The following is a 25,351-nucleotide window of genomic DNA, read 5'->3' on the forward strand; positions in this document are numbered from 1 at the left end:
AATTATTGAGCTGTATAAAGTAAAGAAAACACCTAAGGAGATTTGAAATTACTGGAAGTGGGTTAAGAAGACTTCAACACATGATGAAGGGTAGTGCTAAACCGTTAACTTTGTGGATGAAATGTGGTTGGAAAAAATCATGAATGGAGATCACTTAAAACACTCGATGACGTTGCATAATAAAAAAATAAACAGGAAAAGCCAGCACAATGTTTAATAGTGAAAGTAAGACCATTTTGATATAAACTTTGAATTAAACACAGAGGATGGCTATCCAAGGGCGTTGTGATCTTGCATGACGATGCACATCCGCACACTTCTGCTCACACTGTCGGCATTCTGCAAAAACTTTGTTTTAAGATGTTCAAGCTCCAATAGTCGTGATCTTGCTCCAACATTAATCTTTCACCTGTTTGGTCCCTTGACAGCAGCCCTACAAGGACGAAGATTCACTTCTAATGAAGAAGTACAGACAGTGGTGCACTAGTGTCAGCCTAAAACATTTGTAATAAGGGAATGCTTGTTGACAAAAAGATATTATGTCACGAAATTATGTTTTTCTAAAAGTTTATTTAAATAAACTCTACAGGTAAAGTGCAGACAATTTGTGACTCGCTCTCAAATTTAGTATAGCACGCTTTAAACAGAAAGACATCTTTTAACTACATGCCGTTTCCATAGAAACCGCTGCATGTCCTGTGTTGCTCTCTAGTTCACCCGGGTGAAAAATAAGATTTATTATGAATATTTTTTGATAATTTAGTAAGAAAAATGCGAACAATTCAAGGAATAATTAATACTTAACTTAAATAAGTATTTAGATGTTGTGTACCGTGCTGTGAGTAACAAAGACATTTAGTTTATATGAACGATATCAGTGTTTCTACCGAGGCGAAATGAGTGGGACACTCGAGAAGCTAAGCTGATGGTTAGCGTTAGCATGTGCATGTGCAGTTTGAGGCTCAGAAGAAGCACCCAACATTTTCTTGACATGAGCTTCGCTTTTTGACTTTGTGTTCACTGTCACGGTTTGTATGATGCTGTTTAAAGTATATTTTAAACGGGTGTATGGGCTGTTAGCTGAGCAACAGCGCTAGCTAGTTATCTTACCCTGCTAATCTATACAGCTAGCAAGAACTTGTCTCTGGAGTTTCTTATAGATCATGGCTTCTTGGAGAAATGATAACTAAAGAAACTCTAGTAATTTCTTTAAATGGTGTCAGTTTGCTTGCAATTTTTTTTTTCAACACGGTCTTGTATTTTTTAAGTTATGGAAATGGAATAGCTAAGGTAATAAACATTATTGTTGTGTCTAAAATAGAGGGTGAGTATGGCCAGTTAATGTATTATTTTTTAAAGATATATACTGTCTTGCTTCAAACAATATGTTAAAGTGCTTAATTCATATTTCTTATAATAACCTTTTTCAGGTTTATGACTTTTCATGTTAAATATAAATTGAACAAGTGTAATCTAAATAACAATCAAGATCATTGAAAAATTTGAATTAAAAAAAATTTATATCTGATTTTAAAAATTGCATAATGTTTGCATATTTACAAAAAGGAGCCTGGATTGGGAGATGCAAGTAAAAAATGCCGTTATATGATCTGTTGATTGGTGAGACTGGTGCTGTCTTTTTAGGGCGCACGCTTTATGACATCTTAGTGTGTGAAAGTCCCTCTTGTTCTTCCTGATTATTATTATTATTATTATTATTATTTTTTTTTTAAATCATCCAGGGCTTTTGTCCTAACCCACTCAAAAAGGCTTGAAAATTAGCACACAGGTTGGAAATCCGTTGCCATTAGGACACCTGAGCTCACATTAGATTTTGCTGCATGGCTCATACTCACTCGCACGTATACATGAGAAACCTGGAACACATTTAGATCCTATGGAGCTGAATAACTTGCATATGTCATGCATTTCATGAGCTCCACTCAACAGGTAGTCAATTATTTTAGGTTGTTTGCTAAACACATCCAGTGGAATTTGATATACTCCCTGATGTAGCTGCCTAACACACAGTATAACTGCACAGCAATCCCTGCTATCCGTTATTATCCAAATGATGATGTAAAGTTGCATGTAAAGTTTGCCTTGCATAGTTGCAGAGCAAACAAGTTCAGGCCTGAGCACCTGCTCTATTGCCACCCGAGCACATTAGAAAGACACATGCATTAAAAGGGGAAATACCAATACCATTTGAGGTATCAAAATACCCTTTGCATTCCCAATGTCTTAGGGTCATATTAGCCTGGATTGGTGGCAAGAATATTCAACTGAATTTTATTTATATAGCGCTTTTAACAATGGTCATTGTAGCAAAGCAGCTTTACAGAATCGAAAGAAAATATGCACTGTAAACAATGTTTGTAATTTTAACAGTAAAATGACGTTTAAATGCTACAGAATAAAACCGTATTTCACGAAACTTGGGATAACAATAGACTTTACAGTGAAAAACTTCAAAAAACAGTTTTGCAAAGTAAGATCTTAAATTTAACAGTTAAAAACAGATAAAATATGGTTTATTGCAGTAAAATCTATGATATACTGTATTTATAAAAAGGAAAATATTATTTTGTCTTCGTCAGTTTAAGCATTATGGATATGACATTATGCAATATGGATGTAACACAAACTCTCAGAGAAGGTATTTGTTACTAATATACTGAAGCATCAGTTTATATTTTACTAAAATTTTGTTGATAGAGTTTAAAAATCAGAATAATACCTGCTCTGTAAACTTAAATTTTACGGTAAAAAACAGTCAGCTGTGGTTGCCAGAAATTTGCCATAAAAAATACTGTAGCAACGTTATTGGTTGTACGGGATTGCACCCATTACAGTATACGTTATATTTTATGGATTTTTTTATTTTTTTAATTTATTAATTTTTTACAATTTACGTATTTGTTATATTCAAACAGTTTATTAATGTAAAAAATAAACTGTAAATTTTACGGTTAAAAACTGGCAGCTGTGGTTGCAGAAATTTACCGTAAAAAATATGGTATAGTCCAACAACGATAGCAACTGTGTAGCAAGCATGGTAGTTTAGTGGTTAGCACTACCTTCCACCTCCAGGATCCGGGTTCGATTCCCGGTCAGGCTCGCTTCCCGTCTGTGTGCATGGAGTTTGTATGTTCTCCCTGTGCTTGGTGGGTTTCCTCCAGGTACCACCCCACAGGGTAAAGCTGTATAATGTACAATGTAATCAATGTAAAATTTGACGGGACTAAACTGTTTTTATAACAACATAAACATGTTAGTTAGATAGTTATATACTGTAAAATATACAGTATAATGAGTGCAATCATGTACAACAGCTGCCTTTTTTTACTGTAAAATTTACAGGTTTTTTGTTTTTTTACTGTGGTAGAATTCTGGCAAGCACAGTTGCCGTTTTTTACCATAAAATTTACAATTTATTGTAAACTAGGCTCAACAGGGAACCCATCCTCATTTGGTTTATAATGGATAGCAGGGATTGTTGTGCAGTCATACTGTGTGTTAGGCAGCTATATCAAGGAGTATAGTATATTAAATTTCATTGAATGTGTTTTGCAAACAACCCAAAATAATTGACTTTCTGTTTACAGCCCATGTCATGCATGACACATGCATAAGCGTAAGTTGCTTCAAACCCGCTCCATGAGTTGCACCTGAGGAGTCACCTGAGACACACCTTCTAATTCCATGGTCTTTAATGATTTTTATTTCTTTCTACACTGTAAAACTATTCCGAAGGTGTCCAAAATACTTCTTTGAACAGTTGTTATTAAGATTTATCCGCTACTTCTGCTCTTTAAAGCCTTCATAACGGCTCGAATTTGACGTGCTGTTCGTTAATTGGTGATATCTGAGGCTGGTGACTCTAAATGAACTTCTCTGCAGGAGGTAAGTTTTGGTCTTGCTTGCCTGGGATAGTCTCCATGAGAATCAATTCATTATGATGCTTGATGAGTTTTGCAAATGCACTTAATTACCTAATGCCATATGTGTTTTTTCCCCATAGTTTTGAAATCTCCAGTATTGCTCTAGAATATGGAAAATATTGCATTAAAAGGTGTAAGCAAACTTTTGACTAGTACTGTAATTTAAGACATGACCATGAAATACCATAAGATAAATAAATAAATAAATAAATAAATAAATCATGGCAATCCTGACGCATGACATATTAAACTGTAGGATTCATTCAAGAAAGTGAGAGAGATATTTTTTTCAACAATACTTTATTTAATGTTTGCAAAAAAAGTAAATGACTTTATACCCAAATAGTCAAAAATATAATCCAAAACTATATTCTTTCAGAGTTTTAAATGATTTAGTAAAACAAAATGTTAATGTCTGATTTGTTGCTTTCACCATTTGTGTTCAGTCATACATCCAACAGAGACAAGTGATAAAAATGTCTAAATCACAAGCCATTATAAAAGGTTTATTAAAGGTTTTGTTCTTGTTTTACAAATAAACTGTGACAGTGTTATAGTACAGTGTTAAAGCCAGAGGATCCTATAAAGCTGCTCTAAATGAAGCTCCTTGAATATCAATAAATAAACCGAAATTTCATTTTTGTCTTCCAGGATTATGTCGAATGCTGGGGATCTAGAGAAGAACTGGTACTCTGTACTCGGTGCGACTCCCACAGACAGTGTACAAGAGCTGAAGCAGAAATATCAAAGACTTGTCCTAACGGTACGTTCCTTCCTCTTATGATTCATATAATTTAGATTTCTGAATCAATCCTAGACAGATTTCAAATATTCAGTCGAGTGGCGCCTGTTTTTTCCTTAATCAGTGTATATGATTTAATAAATATGAGTGGCATTCAAGTCAAAACAGGACTTTTGATTGTGCAAAATAACAACAACACAGTTATGAGAGTAAAAACTCCCTTTATTTCTTTATATAATCCCCTGCTACACTAATGCACTCATCCCAGTGTTTCACTAGCGCTTGGAGACGATCAGGGACACGACCTGCCCAAGTTTTAATGCCTTAAGAAAACGATTTTTACCAGAACAAACTTATTCTGCATGATGAAACCAGAAAGACTTTTACAATTTTTAGCAAAAGTGCATATAAAGAATCTTGTATAAAATCTTGTTCTTCTGGCCAAGGCCGTATATATTATTATATATATTATTTATCCAATATTTATTTCTTTATCCTTTTTTACCTATCCTTTAAACCCCTTGCATTATATCTATAACTTAATTCTATATTGGTTTGTATAAATTGGTTGAATGTTTAATATGAAATAGCCTGTGAAGCTGATATGGCAATAAACCCTAATACAAACCATCAGGGTAGAAAGTTTTCTCAGTATGCCTGGAGCCATGATCAGACTGCCTGCTTTACATCTGAAACCCTGGTGTCCCAGGAACTCCTTTAATGGCTTAAACATGTGAAAATAGTTCGAAGCGAGGTCAGGATTGTATGGGGATGTGGTTAATGATTGTGTGTACAGTTCCCGCAGACAGATGTGTCTTTTGCGCAAGTTGGTGACAAGTTATCCATCGATTTCAAGGATCAGGTGTTTCACTCGCTAAATGTTAACTGGAATTATAATAGTGGGCTCTAAGACACATCGGCCAGGATTGTCATTCACGGATGTACGGCTTTTTTTTTAAAGTTTGCACCGTTCCAATGTTTTACTGTAGCTAAGAGTCTCATCACCATACTGTGCTGTGAGTCTTCTGTAAATGTCAATCGCCTGTACGCCTTCTTTAACGGGAAATTTGACTTTCCACATTTGTCTCTAGCACCCCTCGTAAATCTTTTTTTAAATGACTAATGCTTTAAAAGAGTCTTTTTTAACTTTTGTATAGTTTATCAACAAATTACTTAAACCATATGGAGCTCAATATCTCACATAGTCTTGCTCATAAGGTTTCTTTGGAACTTTCTATGGTTTCTTTTGTTTACCTTGACCATCATTTAAACTGCATGTGCTTGCTAAATATACCTTTCCAAGGTTGTCCACTTTCACTCATATAAAAACCTCCAGTCTTCTGGGAGAGCATTCCACTAGATTTTGCAGCGAACGCTGTAGGGATTGTGATCATTTAACTACAAGAGCATTAGTGAGGTCAGGTGAGGAGGTCTAGGGTGCACTTTGTTTTCCGATGACATGGTGAATCAGGTTTGCAATTAAATTAAGGGAAATCTAATAATTCTGCAGCGTATGGAGTAACTCAGTACAGTTGAACAGTATGTTCCAATTTTGAATGAGAAGTATCCGAATACTTTCGGCATGTTTTATCTGTTACCGGTTTTTACTTGGCTTTCCAGGTGACCAAAACTATTTGGCGTGGTCGGCAGGTTACAGCTTATAATTATCTCGTCATTTGGATGAAAAAATATATCTTTGCAGTGAGCTGTTTCTGCTAATAGGTCTGTTAAACCTATATGGAGGGGAATATCACAGGATGATGGATGCTGCACTGGCAAACACAAAGGCTCCGTCAGAGAAACTGACTCGATTGACTGCACAGGACAGAATGCATCAGCTTCCTCTCTGGACTAGTTCACAGAGATGCAGTAGACATCAGGGCAGCATGGAAAACGCAGCAGGAGTGTAAATGCAGGGCTTTTAAGATAATTTACAACGGCTGATTATATCAGTGTTTTTTTTGTTTGTTTGTTTTTCCCCCCCAAAAGGTAACACAATTATTAATCAATTTAGAGTAAAAAGAGAGTAGTGTTTTTTTATTTGTACAAGAACAGAAATATTTCTTCTTGGAAGTACATTTGTCTATAAGGGCGAGTCAAAAATTATCCTCACTCTGGCTGTAGATTTTATTTTACTTAAGTTTTAGAAAATTCAAATACATCATTTTTTGACTCCATACACTTTGTCCATCTGTCAATAAGCTGTCGTATTCCTTCATTAAAATTTTTTTAGGCTGAGCTATGAATATAGCGGCTGTCTCCACGTCTTCATCAGAAGTGTATCTATCCTCAAAGGGCTGCTTGCAGGCGACCAAACAGTTAAAAGTCTAATAGAACAGGATCAGGACTGTAGGGAGGATGCTTTAACACCTCAAAAACAAAGTTAAAGAGAGCATTGAAGTGTGCGGACATTCATTGTTGTGCAAGATCACGACGCCCTTGGATTTGATCAGAAGTTTGGGTTTCAGCTATTCAATAAGCATTAGGGATGCACCGAAATTTCGGCCGCCGAAAATTTTCGGCCGAAATAGCATTATCGGTTTCGGCCGAAACGTAAGAAAGCGCCGAAAATAAAAGCCGAAATTATCGCCACGCCTCTCCCATCCTCCCGTCTCGTTCGCGCTGTCATTACGCATCAAACACGGAGTATGTCGGCGGTTTGGAAGCACTTCAGAGTTTCAGATGAGGACAGCAAAGTTGCAATATGCAACATTTTTTTAATACAAACAAAAAGAAAATATTTTAAACATGTTTTTTAATGAAGCCATTTTCGGTTTCGGTATCGGTTTTCGGCCAAGTGCATCCAAAAATTTCGGTTTCGTTTTCGGCCCAGAATTTTCATTTCGGTGCATCCCTGATAAGCATCTCCCATAACAAGCACTGTCTATTGTTGAATCCATGGCTCGTCACCAGTAATGATTCTCTTTAAGAAACTTTCACTTTCTTTAGAGTATCGGTCCACATTTTTGTTTGCGGATATCCAAATGATTCTGTTTTTGCTCTTGAGTAGTTTCAGCTCCAGGTACACCCTCAGACCACAAAAAAAAAAATATCTCTGCACGCTGCTCTTCTTTCAGAGATCACAAAAAAAAAAAAAAAATCACAAGAGTCGCATCCATTTTTGCCAACAGTTACAGAGTTACAAATGAACTGATGTAACACGCTCACACCTGGGGAGACAGTAGCCTTGAGCGAAAAGCGCTAATAAGATATATCTTACAAAATAGAATAACCAAAAACATACATAGTGAATTTCAAGCAGCAGTCTTTATACTAACTTTAGGGTTCGACATATGTCAGAAATGCTGTTTCATGTTTGTGGTTCTGGTGTATTTTCACTCTATTTTGACTGAATGTCAAATGGATTTTTCTTCCTAAAGAAAAGACAGCTGAAGTGTGCCGTTACTGTGGAGCTAAATGGTATTTATTGTGTCCTCTTTAAAAATACGGCAGCATTTTTAGGAACATCAGAACACATGGTGCAAAAACACTATCAACACCCCCTCACACACACACACACACACACACACACACACACACAGAGTATGTGTGTACGTATAGACTGACATTAGGTGGCAGTAGCGTGATGCTGCTGGCCTTTACCTCGGCCCCTGAGCAGCGTGCGAGTGTGTTTCCCCGTCGTGTGATGATCTATGGGCCGCACCGGCAAGCGCTCCAAATTGGCCGGCCCTTTATATTGTGCTTCTGCTCTCCAAGCTCCATTAGGCCCGGTAAATGAATATTTTACAACGCGTGCAAAGGGACAGCAATTAAAGCGTGTAACTCCGGAGAAGAAGCAGGGAAAGGAGAGAAGGGGGGGGGGGGAGAAGAGGGCAGAAGCGGAGCATCTTGTTCAGCACTGTATTTATGGTGAGCACCTGGGACTGCGTCAGGTGAAGGTGCGAGAGCAGCGGAGTGGAAAACGTGGTGCTATTGGTAGGTAGGTGGGTGGGTGGGTGTGTTGGTAGCTGGGGATTGACACATCACATGTCTTGACTCTAATATAAGGCATTAAAGAACCCATTTCTGCCCTAACATATGTTAAAGCGTACGCATGAGCGGGTACGAATCTTGTTTTCACGGATCCATCATGCATAACTGATGTCACTGTTATTAGTAGTTTCTTTAACAACTAACTTTTAATTTCTTTAAATAGTACTGCTTCAGGACGGCAATCTGCTCCCATTATGAACATAATTACGACTAAAAGAGCCATTAAAAAAAAATGTTAGCGTTCTGTCTGGCTGCAGCATGGCCTGTCCACTCCAGCTGGACACAAAGCACCCGGGGAGCTGTTTGTGTTCCTCTATCTCATCTCCGCACTGCAGGGGAATCTCTGACTGCAGAGAGAGTCGGGAACCCTCAGCCTGCAGACTTCACCTCCTCGCCGAGCGAGCAGAGACTCGTGCTGCTAGTGTTGCTCTGACGCTTCCCACTCTTACTGGCCTTTAACACGGACGCCTTTTCCTCTCAGGATGTCGCGTTGTGCCTTTAGTAGGTGTGACACGGGCACCGCTGTGCCTGGAATGATGTGTGTTTACAGAATGCCGACTTTATTCAGGAGTGAAATTTGTTTTTTATAACAAAATAGGCTGTAGAACAGGTGTTTAATGATGATGCTGATGATGATAGTGTATATATTGGTTATAATGATTCTGTTAGAGTTTTAAGTAAGTAAAAAAAAACTCAAGTGTGTGAGCCTGGTGCATTGTTTGGTTGATAAACAGCAGAAAGCGCTTAAACATACCAGAGTTCTTTTGTTGCAGGAAAATAATCAATAAAAAGTGACAAGCCAGATGTTAAGCAGGCTTTCTGGCATAACACTGAAGTTGATTATTTTTTTATATTAATATTTTCAATATTGTCTTATTTACCAAAGATGTCCATTTTTGCTTTCTTAAAAAACATGTTGTTTTTTTCCTTTCATAGCTACATGTTGTGCAATGTTTATCGTTCTATCTTGTCTATAACTCTTATACTGTACTTGAACACAGGCCACACACACACACACACACACACACACACACACACACACAATCATACACTATGGACAATTTGGAAATGCCAGCCAGCCTACAGCACGTGTCTTTGGACTGACCATACGACCTGTAGGAAACCCACCAAGCTTGGGGAGAACATGCAACTCCACGCACATAGAGTCGAGGTGACATTCAAACCCCTAAACTGTGGATATGTGATGAGACAGGGCTCTAACCACTAAGACTTGACTTTAGGAAAAAGCTTCATTTTATTACTTTATCTCAGACTGCTGCAATGCTCTGGTACTGGAGACTTATTTTGTAATTTCTTAATAAATGTTCTCCTCACAAAGAGATTCTCATCATATCAATGATTCCACACATTTTTGAGCTCCGGTTTCGGACAAAGTCCATCACAGAAAGTGTCACTGAGAAGTCTTCCAGTCTTAGAGTTGCTGTCAATTAGCCAGAAATGACATTATTTAGAAATCAATTTTAATAATAAAAAAATTAGCCAGTGGCATGTCAGCGTAGTGTATAGCTCTCGGCGTAGGTTCGACTCTTCGAGTTTGTATGTTCTCCCTGTGCTTTGTGAGTTTCCTCCCACAGTCCAAAAACATGCAGGTTAGGTTAATTGTCGTGTGGGATAGACTCCAGACTTCCTGTAACCCTTTACATTGGATAACCAGTATACAGAATGAATAAACAAGTGAGACTGAAAATTAATCATCTGTCCGATGAATTTCAAAATATGACTTAAAGCCTATAACATTAAAAGTGGTATAGATTCAGTACAACCTCAACGTTTGATCGTGGTCCAATATTCCAGCTTTAATGCACTAGTGTTATAAAGCTTGAGTCCAACCAACCTGATGGCTACCCACAGATAACACTCCCAATACCTCTCCCGAACCCGGACTTTTAATTTTTCCTGCCTTTTGGCCTACAGCTTGCTCCGAGTCTCTGATCTGCGAGCAGGTTCCCACACCCAGCGTAAGTCAGTGTAATCCTCTCTGCAGGGATCCTGTGTATCCGAGATCAACAGAATCAAAGGTGCTTGTGATCAGACCATTCTCGTAGCTTTAATTAAGAAGAGCTTTGAGACGGTAACTTTTAACTCGAGACCCGAATTCCTCTGCGTTCAGTGCAGCTCCAGTTCAAAAGAAGACGTTTGATGGATTAAAGGCTGAGGGTGTCGCTTTGAGTAGATGAGCGATGGATGTCCGAATCAGTGGACGCCTTTTAGTCGAATTAGTGAACAGTGTCGATGTTGCGTTGACGGATTGTTTCAATATGAGCACATGGAGTGTATTGTGGTTGGATTACTACACATCGTGTTCGTCTTATGAAATGGATGACTCGTAATGGGGCTAGTTTATTGAAATCTTAAAATTACAGCATTAATTTGATTGGAGAACCTTAACTGTTCTATAAATGATTTAGTGTCAGTTCAATTTGGAGTTTCACGAAGTGTCCTGGAACGATGAACACCATTCACCCAGAAGGTTTTTCCCTTAGTTGGTGTTGTTGGTGTCTCACGAACAACACCATGGTACTGGTACCAGGTGATGGGGCAGGGCGCTGTCCGACACTTCGCTCCAAACTCTCCATTCTCCATTCTTTATCCTAATTTAGTCACTCCCTGCACATGTATAGAGGCAGAGTCTTGGAAGAGGCCATCAGGTTACATTGTAGAATGAAGGTGATCGCCTAGAACTTTGTTTGCTTTGGTATCACTCTGAGACTTGCAAATGTTTGTGATGGATGGCATCACCACCACTTTGGACAAAACATATGAGGAAAGAATGTTCTAATCACCTGCTAAAGGTTAAAGCTGCATAAGGGAATTGAGTGGCGTATGCACCATTTAGGCAGGTATCGCCATGGAAATATCGACTGTCTCATCGCTCCAGGAAGTTCATATCAGTTCATTCCTAAATACATGTGACTAGCAGTGGAGCTTCCTGTTCTGCAGAGCAGCACAAAATATAAAGCACAAGGAAACTTCTCTTCTTGTCATCACTTCAGTCCATTCCTTATTTCTTTTTCTCTGTCTCTTATGTTGTTTATCTTTTACTTCTTTTTTCTTTTCTGGTCTTTTTGTGTCATCTCTTCTTTTCTTGTCATATCTTCTTGCTTCCTTTCTTGTGTCCTTTAATCTTGTCCTGTGTCTTCTCATCACATCTTTTCTCTTTCTCATCTGTACCTTTTTTTTGCATCCATGTTTTGCATTTTGTAATTTATTATTTTTTCTCTTCTTGTGTTTCCTCTACTTATCTTTTTCCTCACTTCCTTTCTACTTTCCTTGTGTCTTCTCATCCTGTTTCTTGTTTTTTCTTATCTTTTCATTGCTTATGTTCCTATCTCTTCTCATCTTTTCCTATTTCTTTTTGGTTCTTTTCCTTTCTTCATTTCTTTTCTTTTTCTACTCTGGGCTTTTCTTCTTCTTGTTCTTCTCTTTTTGTCTTCTCTTTCTGTTTCTTCAGAAATGGTATTGTATCTTGTATATTTTTATTTCATCTTGTTTCATCTCTTCTTCTTATTGCTTTGCTTCTTTTTTTTCTCTTATCTGCTTGTTTTTGTTTCGTTTGTAGTTTCTCCTCTGGTATTTTTTCTTATCGCCCCACCTTTTTTTTTTTTTTTTTTTTTTTACAATTATTCAGTTCTTTCACCTCTTGTTTCTTGTGTATTTCCATATCATATAATTTTTTTATTTATCATTTCTTATACCCTCTTTTCTTCTTTCCTTATTTTTTTATTTCCTTTTTCTGTCTTCTGCTTCTCTCTTCTGGTGTTTTTTTTAATGTTATGTCTCTTCTATTCTCTCCATGTCTCATCTCATGTAGTCTTCTCTTTTGCTGTTTTCTTTATGTTTCTTCTTGTGTCTTCTCATTTCTTCCTGTTTTTTTTTCCTATTTTCTTATGGCTTCTGACCTCTTTTTGTGTTTTTCTCTTCTCATCTTTTCTCTTCTGATTTACTCTTTATGCATCTCTTCCAGGGTTCCAAGTTTATTTTCTATTTTTGTTTTTTCTCTTGTCCCTCTTTTAATTTTCCCCCTACTCTTGTTACTCCTGTGATGGTCTGAAGCAGACAGGCGAGCGCTCAGCAGAGGCAGCAGGGAGAGACTTTCCTCGACTCTCATTCATCTTCGACGCTTCAGACATGCACCGCGCAGCACTCGTTCATTATTGAGTGGAGAAATTCAAAACTGGTCTTGATGCCATTTCCGTCATGGAAGTCCATTCACATGGACGACTAAAGACAGCGTACGACCCAGTCCGTTAAAGACTCTTAAAACTCCATCACACATTTAACCAAAAATGCATTGAGGTAGTGGAGAAAAAAAATCATTAGAATGCACAGTCGCTTTAAGATTTTTAATTAGTTTTTTTAAAGTAATTACTCGGAATAATTTGTTGAATTCTTTGTTACTTAAAATGAGAAATATAATTGCGGCAGACAGTAATTAGCCAGTCTAGGACTGATGCTTATTCTAGTCTGCAGCATTGTTTGACTTAAACTATAGCAAACAGCAAGCAGCGAACCAGAGGAATAAAGAAAGTGACCATCAGGAGCAAAACATCCCCACCCTGTGCCAACACAAACCTCAAAGCGTGTCCTACTTTCATAGCACAAGTAGATGGATATTTCAGTATCTCCCACAGCAGTGTGTAGAAGTAGAGTGTTCAGATTTTAATCATCGAAGAAGCTGATTTCTTTTATTCTCTTTATTATTTTGGACGTTGATTCAGCTTCCTCCTTCAGTCAGGTTTTAACGGGTGTTTATGCTCATAGAACTGTAAACTACCTCACATTTATTTAAAGCCTACAATGTGAACTTATAGAACTGTTGATGATCATGATATCGGTCTATAAAGGTTTCACAAAAAACTATTTTTTTCTACAAATAAGTTCTTATATTCATAAATTGTGTATATAATTATAACATCAACTCTGCATGTTAATCTCCAAACCCATAAAAAGTATGAACTGTATGTTAGAATATGTGGTATGTTTTTTTTTTTTTTTTTGGTCCGTTTAAGTCAAACTTTGACTTGAAATTTCTGGTGAATGAAGGCATAAAAGCCATTGACATTTACAGAAGACTTCAGTCACAATACGGTGAGATTATATAGAGACATAAAGGGAGTTTTTACTCTCATAACTGTGTCTTGTTATTCTGCACAATCAAAAGTTCCAGTTTGTCTTGAACACCGCTCATACTTTACACATACATTTTTCGAAACTTGTTTTTTCTTTTTAAGCGGATTTTTTTTATTACAGTAATTTTATTCTAATTGCTAATCATTTGTGTCTCTTAAGAATTATTTGGAATATTCCCTCCTCCCCCCTCCAGTTTCACCCTGATAAACAGGACCCTGGCCTATCAGAAGAGGAGGCGGGGCTTCAGCTTCAGAGGTTCATAGATGTGGATCAGGCCTGGAAGATCCTGAGTGATGAGGAGAGCAGGAGACAGTTTGACCTACAGCTGCGTGGTAGGTTCCTCAGCGTCCTGGTGTTATGTCGCCATGAAAATAGATGCTTTATAGTTTTTGTTTGTTTGTCTTCTCCAGAAATAAATAATCCACATGCAGCTGTGGGAAAATAATCTATTGCTACGTTTACATAGACAATATTACTTCAATTTGAATCAAATGGAAATCATCCTGGTTAGAGATTCCAACTTAAATGTTTACATGGAAGCTGATCGGTGTTTAAAAGCATTTAATCAGAATGTAAAGTCATTGTCGTCGCTCTGAAGTGTTCAATCTTAAAGTGTTTAATCGGGAAACATAAAAGAGGAAGGATTTTTTTTTTCTTTTTTTTCCCAAAATTTAATGCTTCCCATCTTTTCAGACAAATCCCACCTTCTGCATTATGATTAGTTAGATGCTTTACTACATGTGAAATCTGAGCCAATCAGTGCCTCTTCTTCGAAAGAGAGAGAATTGTTCTCAGAGTTTACAGATCAGAAATTTCCTTCCTGGAAACTCACGTAATATTACCTCCACAGGGGGGGTGGGGCAGACATGTGCAGAAGGGGCATATTAAATCCAGCAAGAGAGAAACAATAAAATCGTAATTACATGGTTTACTGGGCGAATATAAACTTATTTAATAGATCATTAAAGGGTTACATCCACCCTCCTATTCCGAATGAAAATCATTCAGTTTGGGCCGGATCATAAGGATGTTTATTTATAAGGCCTGATTTATTTTTACTCTGATTGGCGAGTTAGCCTGATTATTAGTGGAAAATTAGGGTCGATGTAAGTGCGCTTAAAGACAGGGTGAAATTATGTCCCAAAGTGGTTTATCTTTTTTATTCCAATGAAAAATCTGCCTGTCCTGTGACTCCAGAAAGCTTTTGGTGGAGTTATGAGTCCCTCGTTCAAAACAGTCAGATGACAAAGGCCAAGTTGGTAAAAAAAAAAAAAAAAAAATTAAGTCTGTCAGTTGTTGTTTTTGTTGTTTTGTTATAAGCACTATAATCAGCATCTGTGTCTTTTAAGTTAAGTTAGCAAAGCCCTGAGCAAGAATTTGACTTCCAGCCACAGATGAAAGACTGCAAAAGAGAGAAACGATGAATTAGAGGTGGAGGGTTATGGGAAACATAACACATTTAAAGATGTGCAGCATAACAGTCGCTCTGGCTCCCTCTGGATGAGAGAGGGAGGGGGAATGAGAGAGAGAGAGAGAGAGAGGATATGTAGGTCAGGTCTATCACACATGGCCTATTCTTATATGAAGTGATAGGCCGTGTCTCTCCCCACTTGCCTGAGGAAAGACCTCCCCTAGTCCTCCATTACGAGCTTCAGTAAATGTACACGCAGGGCCCGGTGCGGCGGCAGGGTGGGGGCCGTCTTTAGGAGGAGCATACTCAAAGTGCCCTATTTTTATTTATTTATTTTTTAATTGAGGTTTATGACAGTTTTTTTTTTAAGTGTGTTGGGTGGAGAAAATAAATATTAATTAATTATTCTTAAATAGTTTTTAAAATGTGATATAATGTGTGATAAATATTGTGTAATAATAACAACAATAATAACAATTATTATTATTATTATTATTATATAATTAGTATTAAAATATTATCATGTTATGTTTTAATAATTACAATTATTTTTTATTGCATAATTTAAATTCATTATTATCATTATTATATTATCATTATTATGAAGTTTCCTTGTCCCACTCTGAGGTATTAGTCTGAAGGTTACAGGTAGTAACGATTCTGATCGCAGCTCTGCGACCGCGTGATGGATTCGGCTTTAATTAACGCTCAGATTGATTCGAGCTCCAAGCGTGTGCTAATCCGGGCCTAACCAAAGCCTGCAGTGGTTTTTCTCCACAACTAAATGTGAGTAGTTATCGACCTGCTACTGTTTGATCTCAGCTTCGGTGACTCGAGTGGAAAGGCACAGAGTTGTTGTTTAAGCTTCGACATTGTTTACGACACTAATCTAATATTAACTCATTTATGCACGCAGTGAATAATCACTCACAAATATTTAAAGGAGCTGCTCATTGAAGATGAATTTCAAGGCATGGGAGCCTGTCTTGAGTCACCCCTCATTTCTTAATATTATACAGTCTTATGCAAAATTTAGACACCCCTTGATAAATAAGATTTTGGTGTTGGATTTTTTAATTGAAAAGATGTTAACACAGTCTCTCTTGGAAATGGAAAGAAATGCACAATATTTTCCATCAAACATTAATGCATAGTTACTTTTAATGTCATAAATTGAACAAAGATAAAAAATAAAAACAGTATTGTGGCAATGTGCAAATGTTTGGGCACTCTACATAATCAGTAACACATAATAGTAACACCTCCTCTGGCAGATAACACAGCTTGAAAATGCTTTTAATAGCCAGCTAAAAGTCTTTCAATTCTTGTACTTGGGATTTTCTCTCATTCTTCCTTGCAAAGGGCTTTTCGTTCTGTAATATTCTTTGGTCGTCTTGCATGCGCAGCTCTTTTAAGATCTACCCACAAATTTTCAATGATGTTCAAATCAGGGGACTGTGATGGCTATTCCAAACCTTCAGCTTGTGTCTCTTGAGGTATTCCATAGTGGATTTTGAGGTATTTTCAGGATCATGATCCTCTTTTCAGCTTCAGCTTTTTTACAGATGGTGTGATGTTTGCTTCCAGAATTAGCTGGTATTAAGTGAAATCCATTTTTTCCTCCACCTGTGCAATGTTTCCTGTTTCACTGGCTGCAACACAACCCCAAAGCATGATAGATTCACCCACATGCTTAATATTTGGGAAGGTGTTTTTTTATTTATATATTTTTTTATAAAATGGTGCTCCTTTTTATCTCCAAACATGCCTTGACTGATTGTGGCCAAAGAGTTCTATTTTATTTTCATCAGTCTACAGCACTTGTTTCCAAAACGCATCAGGCTTCTGTAGATGTCCTGTTGCATACTTCTGACGTTGGATTTTATGATGGAGATGTAGGTAAGGTTTTCATCTGCTGACTCTTCCATTAAGGTCTTGTGGAATGGTGCACCTCCACTCCTGAGTCAGCTAAATCTTCCTGCATGCTTTTTACAGTCAAATTGGGGTTTTAATTTGCCTTTCTGACCAGCATACCAGCAGTTCTCTCCAAGAGTTTTCTTGGTCTTCCAGATCTCATCTTAACCTCCACAGTTCCCCTGAACTACCACCTTTTAATTACATTTCTTTGTGCAAACTGCAAGCTGACAACGCTTTGCTATCTCCTTGTAGCCTTCTCTTCTCATTGTGGGCATCAATAACTTTCATTTTCCGAGTCTTACACAGCTGCTTAGAGGAACGCATGGTTGTTGAGTCTCCGCAAGTGTGTGCACAGGGTTTGAATAGTCAAACTATTTGTGAAGCTTTGAAATTGGCGTTTACTGATGACAGCTGCTGCCATGACATCAGATCTAACGGGCTTATCAAGGTCTGAAAACTTGTAAAAAGAATCTGAGACTCTGGAACTCTTAGGGTGCCCAAACTTTTGCACAGTGCCATAATAGTGTTTTTATTTATGTTAAATTTATGCAATAAGAAGTAACTATGCATCAATGTTTGCTGGAAATATTGTGCATTGTTTTCTTTTCCAAGAAAGACTGTGTTAACATCTTTTTAATAACAAAATCACCAAAATCTGTTATTCATCAAGGGGTGTCTAAACTTTTGCATAAGACTGTATTAAATTAAATGATGTAGATTAAATAAAACAATAGGAAACAAATGCTTTATTACAACAGGCTGCCGAGTGCCTAAAGACACAATTTAGAACTTGATTGTTTATGTAACAGCTTCAGCAGCGACCTTATTTCCCCTCTCGTCTGTTCCAAACACTCAGCATTCAGCACCACCAGTACACTAATCACTGGCCTGATCATCTGTCATCATCTGCACCAGTTTCGCACTGGTTCAGGCCTTAAATTAGATGGATTTTAGTGCTTGATTTATTTATAGGTCACTGTAGGGACTGGACTGAAAATGAGAGTCAAAAACATGTCACAAATAAGAGCCAAAAAGACTTCCAGGAATCCTGAAGACTAAATTAAAAATACAAGAATGTCTGGCGCTTTGGAAACTAAATATAAAGTAATAAAGGCTAGCTTAAGACTTTTGCATAGTATTGTACAGCATATATATGTAGTATGGCTGGTTAACAGAGCTGTAAATTACAGGTAGACTGCTGAATGCTGCATGTCATAAATGCTTGTTACGTAAACAACCAAACTGTATCTATAGGGATTTTGCAGCCTGTCGCAGTAAAACTATTGTTTCCATTTCTTTAATTTAATCCTTATTGTTTAATTTAACTTTATATGAACAAATGAGGGGTGGCTCCACACTTCCACTCGTTCACTTTCTAGTTCATAAGGGTTACTACAGTTAAGTCAGTGACGTCATCAGCAGATATGGCAAATCGTACGTTTCAGAACTTTGCATGTTTGTGTCATGTTGTGTCTAAAAATTCACTTACTCTACTGTATATTAATATCTTCCTTATGGAACTTGTAGTATTCAGGCAGTAGCGCAGTATCGTACACAATCTTCTGGGAAAACTGCAAAGAGACCTCAACCTGCAATCATTTTCTGTATTCCTGTTTCTTTTCCCATTTATGCAAATAAATTGCTTGCCTATAAATATTTTTTGCGGTTGGTTTACCAGTCCATAATAACCAAATTCTCTTTGATAAAAACACACAGTTTTTAACTTTATTCTTAATCATCATAACCTTGTGAGAATTTTCTTGTTGAACATCCAATTCAAGATATATTTCTTCTTTGGTGTTATTATAAGCTTTACTCACCTGGTGCAGATCTCCACTAGACTACGAGGCCATCTGTGTTCATTTATCTACAAGAACATTAGTGAGGTTAGGTTCTGGAGTTGGGAGACTCCAGTTCCAGTTCATTTAATTCAGTTTTATTTGTATAGCGCTTTAAACAATGGGCATTGTCACAAAGCAGCTTTACAGAATCAAAAAGAATTTATGGAAATGAGTAGGAAATACAGTATATAAGAAAATATGTATGAATCCGAATAATCAGACTGTCCCTGATGAGCAAGCCGAGGCGGGCGGTGGACTCGAACTTAACAGGGAACCAATCCTCATTTGGGTGATATCAGATAGCGGGGACTGTCATACTGTGTGTTATAAGTCTGGAACTTAAGTATAACAGATGTTTTTATAGTTAATTTGCAGTCCAGTTTATTATTGTACAGAATACAGGTACAGAACTTTAGGAAATACCAGTCCTGAAATATTAAGTGACTACAGTCACAAGTCCTCAAAGAGCATCTGTCTGCATCAGCCGAGGCCAGGCCAGTCTTCATGGTAACATAGAACCGTCCCCCAGTCGTAACGTGCATCCCCAGCAGACATCCCAAAAGGAGTTTGTGGGGGTGAGTTCAGAGCTTAGCATGTCTTCATGGAGCTCACTTTGTGCACAGGGTCACCGTCATGCTGAAACAGGTTTGGGCTTTGACGTTCCAATGATGGGAAATTTCGAAAGCGTCCAAAGACGTCCTACACAGTTTTGTGGCAATACGTAAAGGTGTGATGGTTAGGTGTCCACATACTTTTGGCTATATCATGTATTTTGAAATGATATAGTACTGAATATGTCTTTTATTAAATTTCTTTCTGCGTGTACATGTGTTTGGTTATGAACGGGTAGCTCGGCCAAGCCCTTCTTTCTTTCCCCTCTTTTTATCTCGGGCTATTGCGCACTCATTCTTCGTAATTACTCATCGTTTTAGCTGTCAGCATTGTCTCATCGCTAAATAAACACAGGCTGTGACAGCGCTCCGCTTCGGGCCCATTTCTTATGATCGCTCTCATCCAGAACCAGAACTCACTGACCCATGTGGACCCGTGCTGACACCACTGTACCATCAAACCTCTTATTGGAGTTTAATGGTCTCTCTCTTGTCTGTCACGTTTAGCTTAGAAAACCTGTCCTGATTGGTACAGGCTCTTATACTGAATATGTACTCCATATACTCTTATACTATACTCTTGTACTGAATATGTACTCCATTTTCATTTTAAATGACATCATATTTATTCAGGTCTGAGTTCTACTGTTTGCATAATTTTAGCTTAAAGACGTTTTAGTGTAAAAAAAAAAAAAAGGTTACTGTTACAATTATTATATTACTGAGCTTTCCTTGATGCGTCATCGTTTCTAGAATAATAGCTAATTCACAGAGAATTGTACGTCGATGCATCAAATATTTTTCTTGACGATAGTTCATCACTACTGATAACAAAAAGTGCACATTCTTAGCCTAACCTTTATTTAAACAGTTTTAACAGCACAGTCCTTAAAGTCTAATTGTTTAAACAAACAGAAGAATAAATTTTTTTTTTTTTTTTTTAAAGGCTAATCAACTCTCTCTATCCTCATTCAAAAGTGGAACCGTTTACTGCACGTCGGCTGAACTGCAAGTGCGCACTCTTGTAGTTAATAGATACGCGATGTGGAGAAATATTATGCAAACAAACTTTAGTGGTTAATTTTTAAAATGGTTAAATCCTTAACCTCAAACAATTAATGATTAATCATCATAAACATCTGTACTTTGTATTAACAGGTAAAAAAAAAGGGAGAAATTATTAATTTTCTCTGAATAGAAAAGGAGTCTCCAGTTTCAGCATTTTGTTTATTAATGTTCAGAAAATTCTGCCCGAGATCCTTTAGCGTATATAAATCATTATATTCTCTATACTTATATCCAGGGTGATAAATATGCACAGTGTCTTGATGGGTTAACGAGTACGTCTGACTAATTTGAGCGCTGTACATGTGAAATAATTTTTTTTTCTGACGAGCCTTTTGTTCGACACGTTTTCTCATCTGCACCTCAAACCACTTTCTTATTTCCCCTTCTTTTTTTTTTTTTTTGACGGCCTGGGAATTAATGGTGCAAATATCTGTGCCATACTTTTAAAAATGATATGCAGCCCAAACTGTAATGGCACGCGCTCAGGGCACTCTCCGGGCTAATTAAAGGCAAACATGTTGAAAAGTGGCACAGGACGTGCTAATTACCGTTCTCTCACAACGGCTGAGGCTTTTTTTTCTTTTTTTTGCTTTATTTCCAGGACGTGTTACATCTCGGGCTTTGGTTCCTTCTCGTTTTCTCCTCTGCTCCTGTGACAATTAATTGTCATGTTTCATTTTTTTCCATATTCAAGACGCTATCTTTCACACCATCAATATATATTCAGATTTTGTGACAGTTCTTTTGGGGGGCGCAGAGCCTTTGGGATTCTGTACAGGCTCCTGGTTCTGTCCTTTCTCTCTCTCTTTTTATCCTGTGGCTTTTTTCTTCTTTTTGTTTTCGTTGTGTTCAGATGAATGGCACTAAAGAAGCGCACAATGTTTCACAATACTTTTTTTTTTCAGGAAGTAAAGGATTTTTAGAAGGAGAACTACAACAGTTCCTCTGTTCACTCTGGGTACACAAGGATTATTTACATGTTTAAGTTTTTTTTTTTTTTTTTATTGGCCCCTAGTTGAAAGCCGTGTAATACAAAACCATTTTTGCTTTGCCGCCATGACGCGCAATAATCCGTAAACATGACATGCGTGTTACTACCCTGAAGGTGATTATTTTCCTACAGCATGTCATGAACTGTTGTGTATAATGTTGTGTGTGAATGACTGGCCAAAACTTTAATCAACAGATTGCATTCTCTCAATCATTCTTATAATTGTGTGTGTGTGTGTGTGTGTGTGTGTGTGTGTGTGTGTGTGTAGCACAAGAATTAAAACAATGCTGGCCGGTGGATGCCTGCATTACACTGGAGGACATGAACAGGGACAGTGGTGAGTACAGCTATGTCGATCAGAAATATCTGGCCTGAACCCAAATGATGTTCTGATGTTTTGTTCACTACTTGTGAATATGTCTAAGCTGACATCATTGACCAGTGCTTGGCTGTAATGTCCTATGACTTTCATATCAGCCATCATTACAGTAGGGGGCAATACCTTGCTAAAGACCCCAACCTAAGGCAACCTACCTTAGACTATTTAAGGACACCGGAGTACCCAGTAGAAACCCCTCAAGTATGGTAAGGACATGAAAACCCGACCAGAGGCAAAAGTCAAACCCCCAACTCTCCATGAGGAAAACAGCTGAATATACAGTACTGGATACCTGGATGGTAAAAGTCGCCATTTTAGAAGGGTTGAATTATTGCTCTGCATCAAGCAAAGAAAACAACCTACAGTAGGATATTTGAAATGACTGGAACTGGGTTAAGAACCCTTCAACGCATTATCAAAACCTGGGAGAATAGCGCTGAGCCAACAACTTTGTGGAAGAAATGTGGTCAGGAAAAAAATTATGAATGAAAAAAAACTTGGTGAAGTTGAATGGTAAAAAAAAATTACCAGTAAAAACCCGAGCAATGTTTATTGGTGAAAGTAAAATAATTTCCACACACGCAGTGTGACGGGAATTCACAGAATTTGGACTAAAACAGCTGTGTGGACATAAGAAAACCAAAGGCTTCAGTTTGATAAAAAGCATAAAGATCAGACTTTGGAGTGATGGAAAAAGGTCATGTGATCTGATGAGTGCAAATTGACCGTATTCCAGAGTGATTGGCACATTAGTGTAGGAAGGGCAATGAATTATGTTGCAATAAAATGAATTAAGTTTATGACCTGAATGTACTGAACCTATTACTATTCTTAGTCTTCTATTTCAGGTCACGAGCAGTTGCCTAAGCATTCAGTGCATATCGTACTCTGTATGACTGTGTATGTGACAAATAAAATTTGAATTTGAATTTTGAATTTGAATGACCAGATTATCACATCTATGCACACAACTTATCTAAACATTAGTTTGGTCTCTCTCATTTCTCCTATTGCTCCCATTTCTTTAATCTACATAATTTTAATTTCTTATGAAGAAATTTTTTTTTTTTGCACAAGAAAGACTTTTGCACAGTACTGTATTATTATCGTTATATATTTTTTTAATAATCAAAAAAGACTTTTTGTCAACAAATGGAAAAATTTGTCACTTAATTATAGCGAGTGATTATTTCACAAGATTAAAAACACCCATGCACTAACACCTACAGATGTTATAATTTCAGATTTAGGGAACAGGCACACGACTTCCTAACACAGTCATAACAGACAAGCTTTTAAATATTTACAGAATGAAGTGCTCTCTGCAGAGCCGAGCTACCCGCAGTGCTTTGACATTGACTTTTGCTGCCCAGCGAAGACTGCAGTGCTCTAATCGATATCTCACCTCCATTCCAGAGAATGAGTGTTACTCGTACAGCTGCCGCTGCGGCGGCGAGTTTCTCCTGGAGAACGAAGACGCAGAGGACGACGAGGATGCCGTCGTGTGCTGCGACACGTGCTCACTTAGCATCGAAGTCAAGAGAGCTAGGTGATGTAAGCATTCAGCGTTCAGCAGTGAACCCATCAACCTGGTGTTTCATTTTCATTCTTCATTCTGAGCTCATTACTGGGGACAGTATTGTAGTACCTAGTATTTGGCACATCAGTATATGCAAATTACAGCAGATCCTTAGCATATGTTTAATTGAACTCCTTAAGGTAAAAAAAAAAAAAATTACAAAAATCACAAACCCGGCACTTAGCAAGCGTTCGGTTTGGTTTGTTCATTTGTATAATTGGTAAGGTCAAAATTTGTAAGAGAGGGAATTAATTTGCAGAGGTTACACTGTATTTAGATTTCTTTAATCCAAAAATAAATAAATAAATAAATAAAACAAGTCATTGGTTAATAATTTTCATATAAAATTGAAATCATTAAGTGGTGAGTATTCACACACTATGTTTTTTAGGTACATTAATGTCCAGGATTGTAATTTAAACTCATTATATACAATGTGTATTTATTAAAACAGACATTTATATACATTTGTGTCTTTTGTCAGTCTTTTTGGCAATTCTGTCACAACCTTGAGCAAAGAGATCTTTCAAACAAGCTTAGAAACTGAAGCATATAAGGAATTATAACTACTGAAAATTAAGGGGAGAATATTTTTGGGGTGTTTTTTCATTGTTGTTGTTGAAGAACTCTCTCTTTAATTTTCATGTATCCCTAACTCTTTTAGGAACTGGGTCATGTTATTTTCCTTTCCTAAAAGCCCTCAGGTTATTTCCTCCCAGCTCTCCGTGCTCTTTTTCTCAGAACAATATGGCGTCCCAATCCCCCACCCTCCCTTTTCCCATTTCAACCCCGTTTATAAAGGCACAGCCTACAACCTCTTAATAACTTTACTTGTAAAAAAAATAAAAAATAATTATATATATATATACACACATTTTACAGTAAGGTCCCGAACTGCCTCAACACTTCGTTAAAAAGCCAGCTTGGATTTGTTTGGTCTTGTCTCACTTTTTTTTTTTCCCAGTAATCAAGGGATCCGTGGAGTTTCAGAAAAACAAGGTCACGGGTTGATTAAGACTTCAAATGCAGTCATTAGGCTTTTTGGTTTAAAAAAAAAACAAAACTGTCCTCTTGTAGAAAAAGCGGCTCGAGCAAAGCAAAAAAAAAAAAAAAGGCACGGTTTTCATCAGCGTCCCTTCCTGAAGCCGGACCTGCCAGTGGGCCTGCAGCGGACCGAACCCTAATCCATACTGACATCAATTAGGGATAATCTCATCACTTTTAGAGAGTGGGCTTGTCAAAGCTCTAATTAAGTTCGCTGTCCACCCAACTACACCCTGCAACACACACACACACACACACACCCTTACAACATATACATGTAGACAGGATCAGCAGTACATTGCACCCAGTAATGGACATCTTTTTTGATATTTTGGTAAAAATATGGATTTTTATTGTTTTTATAGTGTTATTACTTGATACAGATATGAGCTTTGCGAATGCAGATTAAAAACTATGCATTATTGCTTAAAATGTTTACAGATTATCATTAAGTGTAATTTGACTGTGAGAGGCAGGGTGAGCGACAGAGAAAGCACCATCAAGAGGATCAAGACTCAAGAATTCATTATTCTGTCAGCGTAGGTACTGATGTTATAGTTCATCAATGAGGGAGGAATAAAATAAAAGGCAACCAGCGATGGCTGGAATGAATAAGCTAGCTGTTCGACTTTTTCCTGTTCTCAAATGTCTAAGTCTTTTGGAATTTTTGCGGGATAGTG

The 25,351-nt window shown here is 37.4% G+C and overlaps 1 protein-coding gene across 2 annotated transcripts; it reads left to right on the plus strand.

Moving 5' to 3' along the window:
* The first annotated feature begins 914 nt into the window (after window positions 1-914).
* Window positions 915-23,730, plus strand: dnajc24 (DnaJ (Hsp40) homolog, subfamily C, member 24). Of its 2 annotated transcripts, none has more exons than XM_053505162.1 (5): window positions 915-1,028; window positions 4,596-4,707; window positions 14,024-14,162; window positions 21,938-22,006; window positions 23,465-23,730. In XM_053505162.1, exons 2-5 carry the CDS (start codon window positions 4,600-4,602, stop codon window positions 23,599-23,601), a joined length of 453 nt encoding a protein of 150 aa, XP_053361137.1. In that variant the 5' UTR covers window positions 915-1,028; window positions 4,596-4,599; the 3' UTR covers window positions 23,602-23,730. The 2 variants fall into 2 exon arrangements, with proteins under 2 accessions (XP_053361137.1, XP_053361138.1); XM_053505163.1 differs by lacking the exon at window positions 915-1,028 and adding an exon at window positions 3,574-3,906.
* Window positions 23,731-25,351: the final 1,621 nt, after the last annotated feature.

The sequence above is a fragment of the Clarias gariepinus genome, chromosome 10, assembly GCF_024256425.1.
Source record: "Clarias gariepinus isolate MV-2021 ecotype Netherlands chromosome 10, CGAR_prim_01v2, whole genome shotgun sequence".
Taxonomy (NCBI): Eukaryota; Metazoa; Chordata; class Actinopteri; order Siluriformes; family Clariidae; genus Clarias; species Clarias gariepinus.

Excerpts from the sequence above, each read along its gene's own strand:
- dnajc24 (XM_053505162.1), top strand. The coding sequence starts at position 4,600 with ATGTCGAATGCTGGGGATCTAGAGAAGAACTGGTACTCTGTACTCGGT. Across the intron at positions 4,708-14,023 it reads ATCAAAGACTTGTCCTAACG|TTTCACCCTGATAAACAGGA; the intron begins GTACGTTCCTTC and ends TCCCCCCTCCAG. Across the intron at positions 14,163-21,937 it reads GTTTGACCTACAGCTGCGTG|CACAAGAATTAAAACAATGC; the intron begins GTAGGTTCCTCA and ends GTGTGTGTGTAG.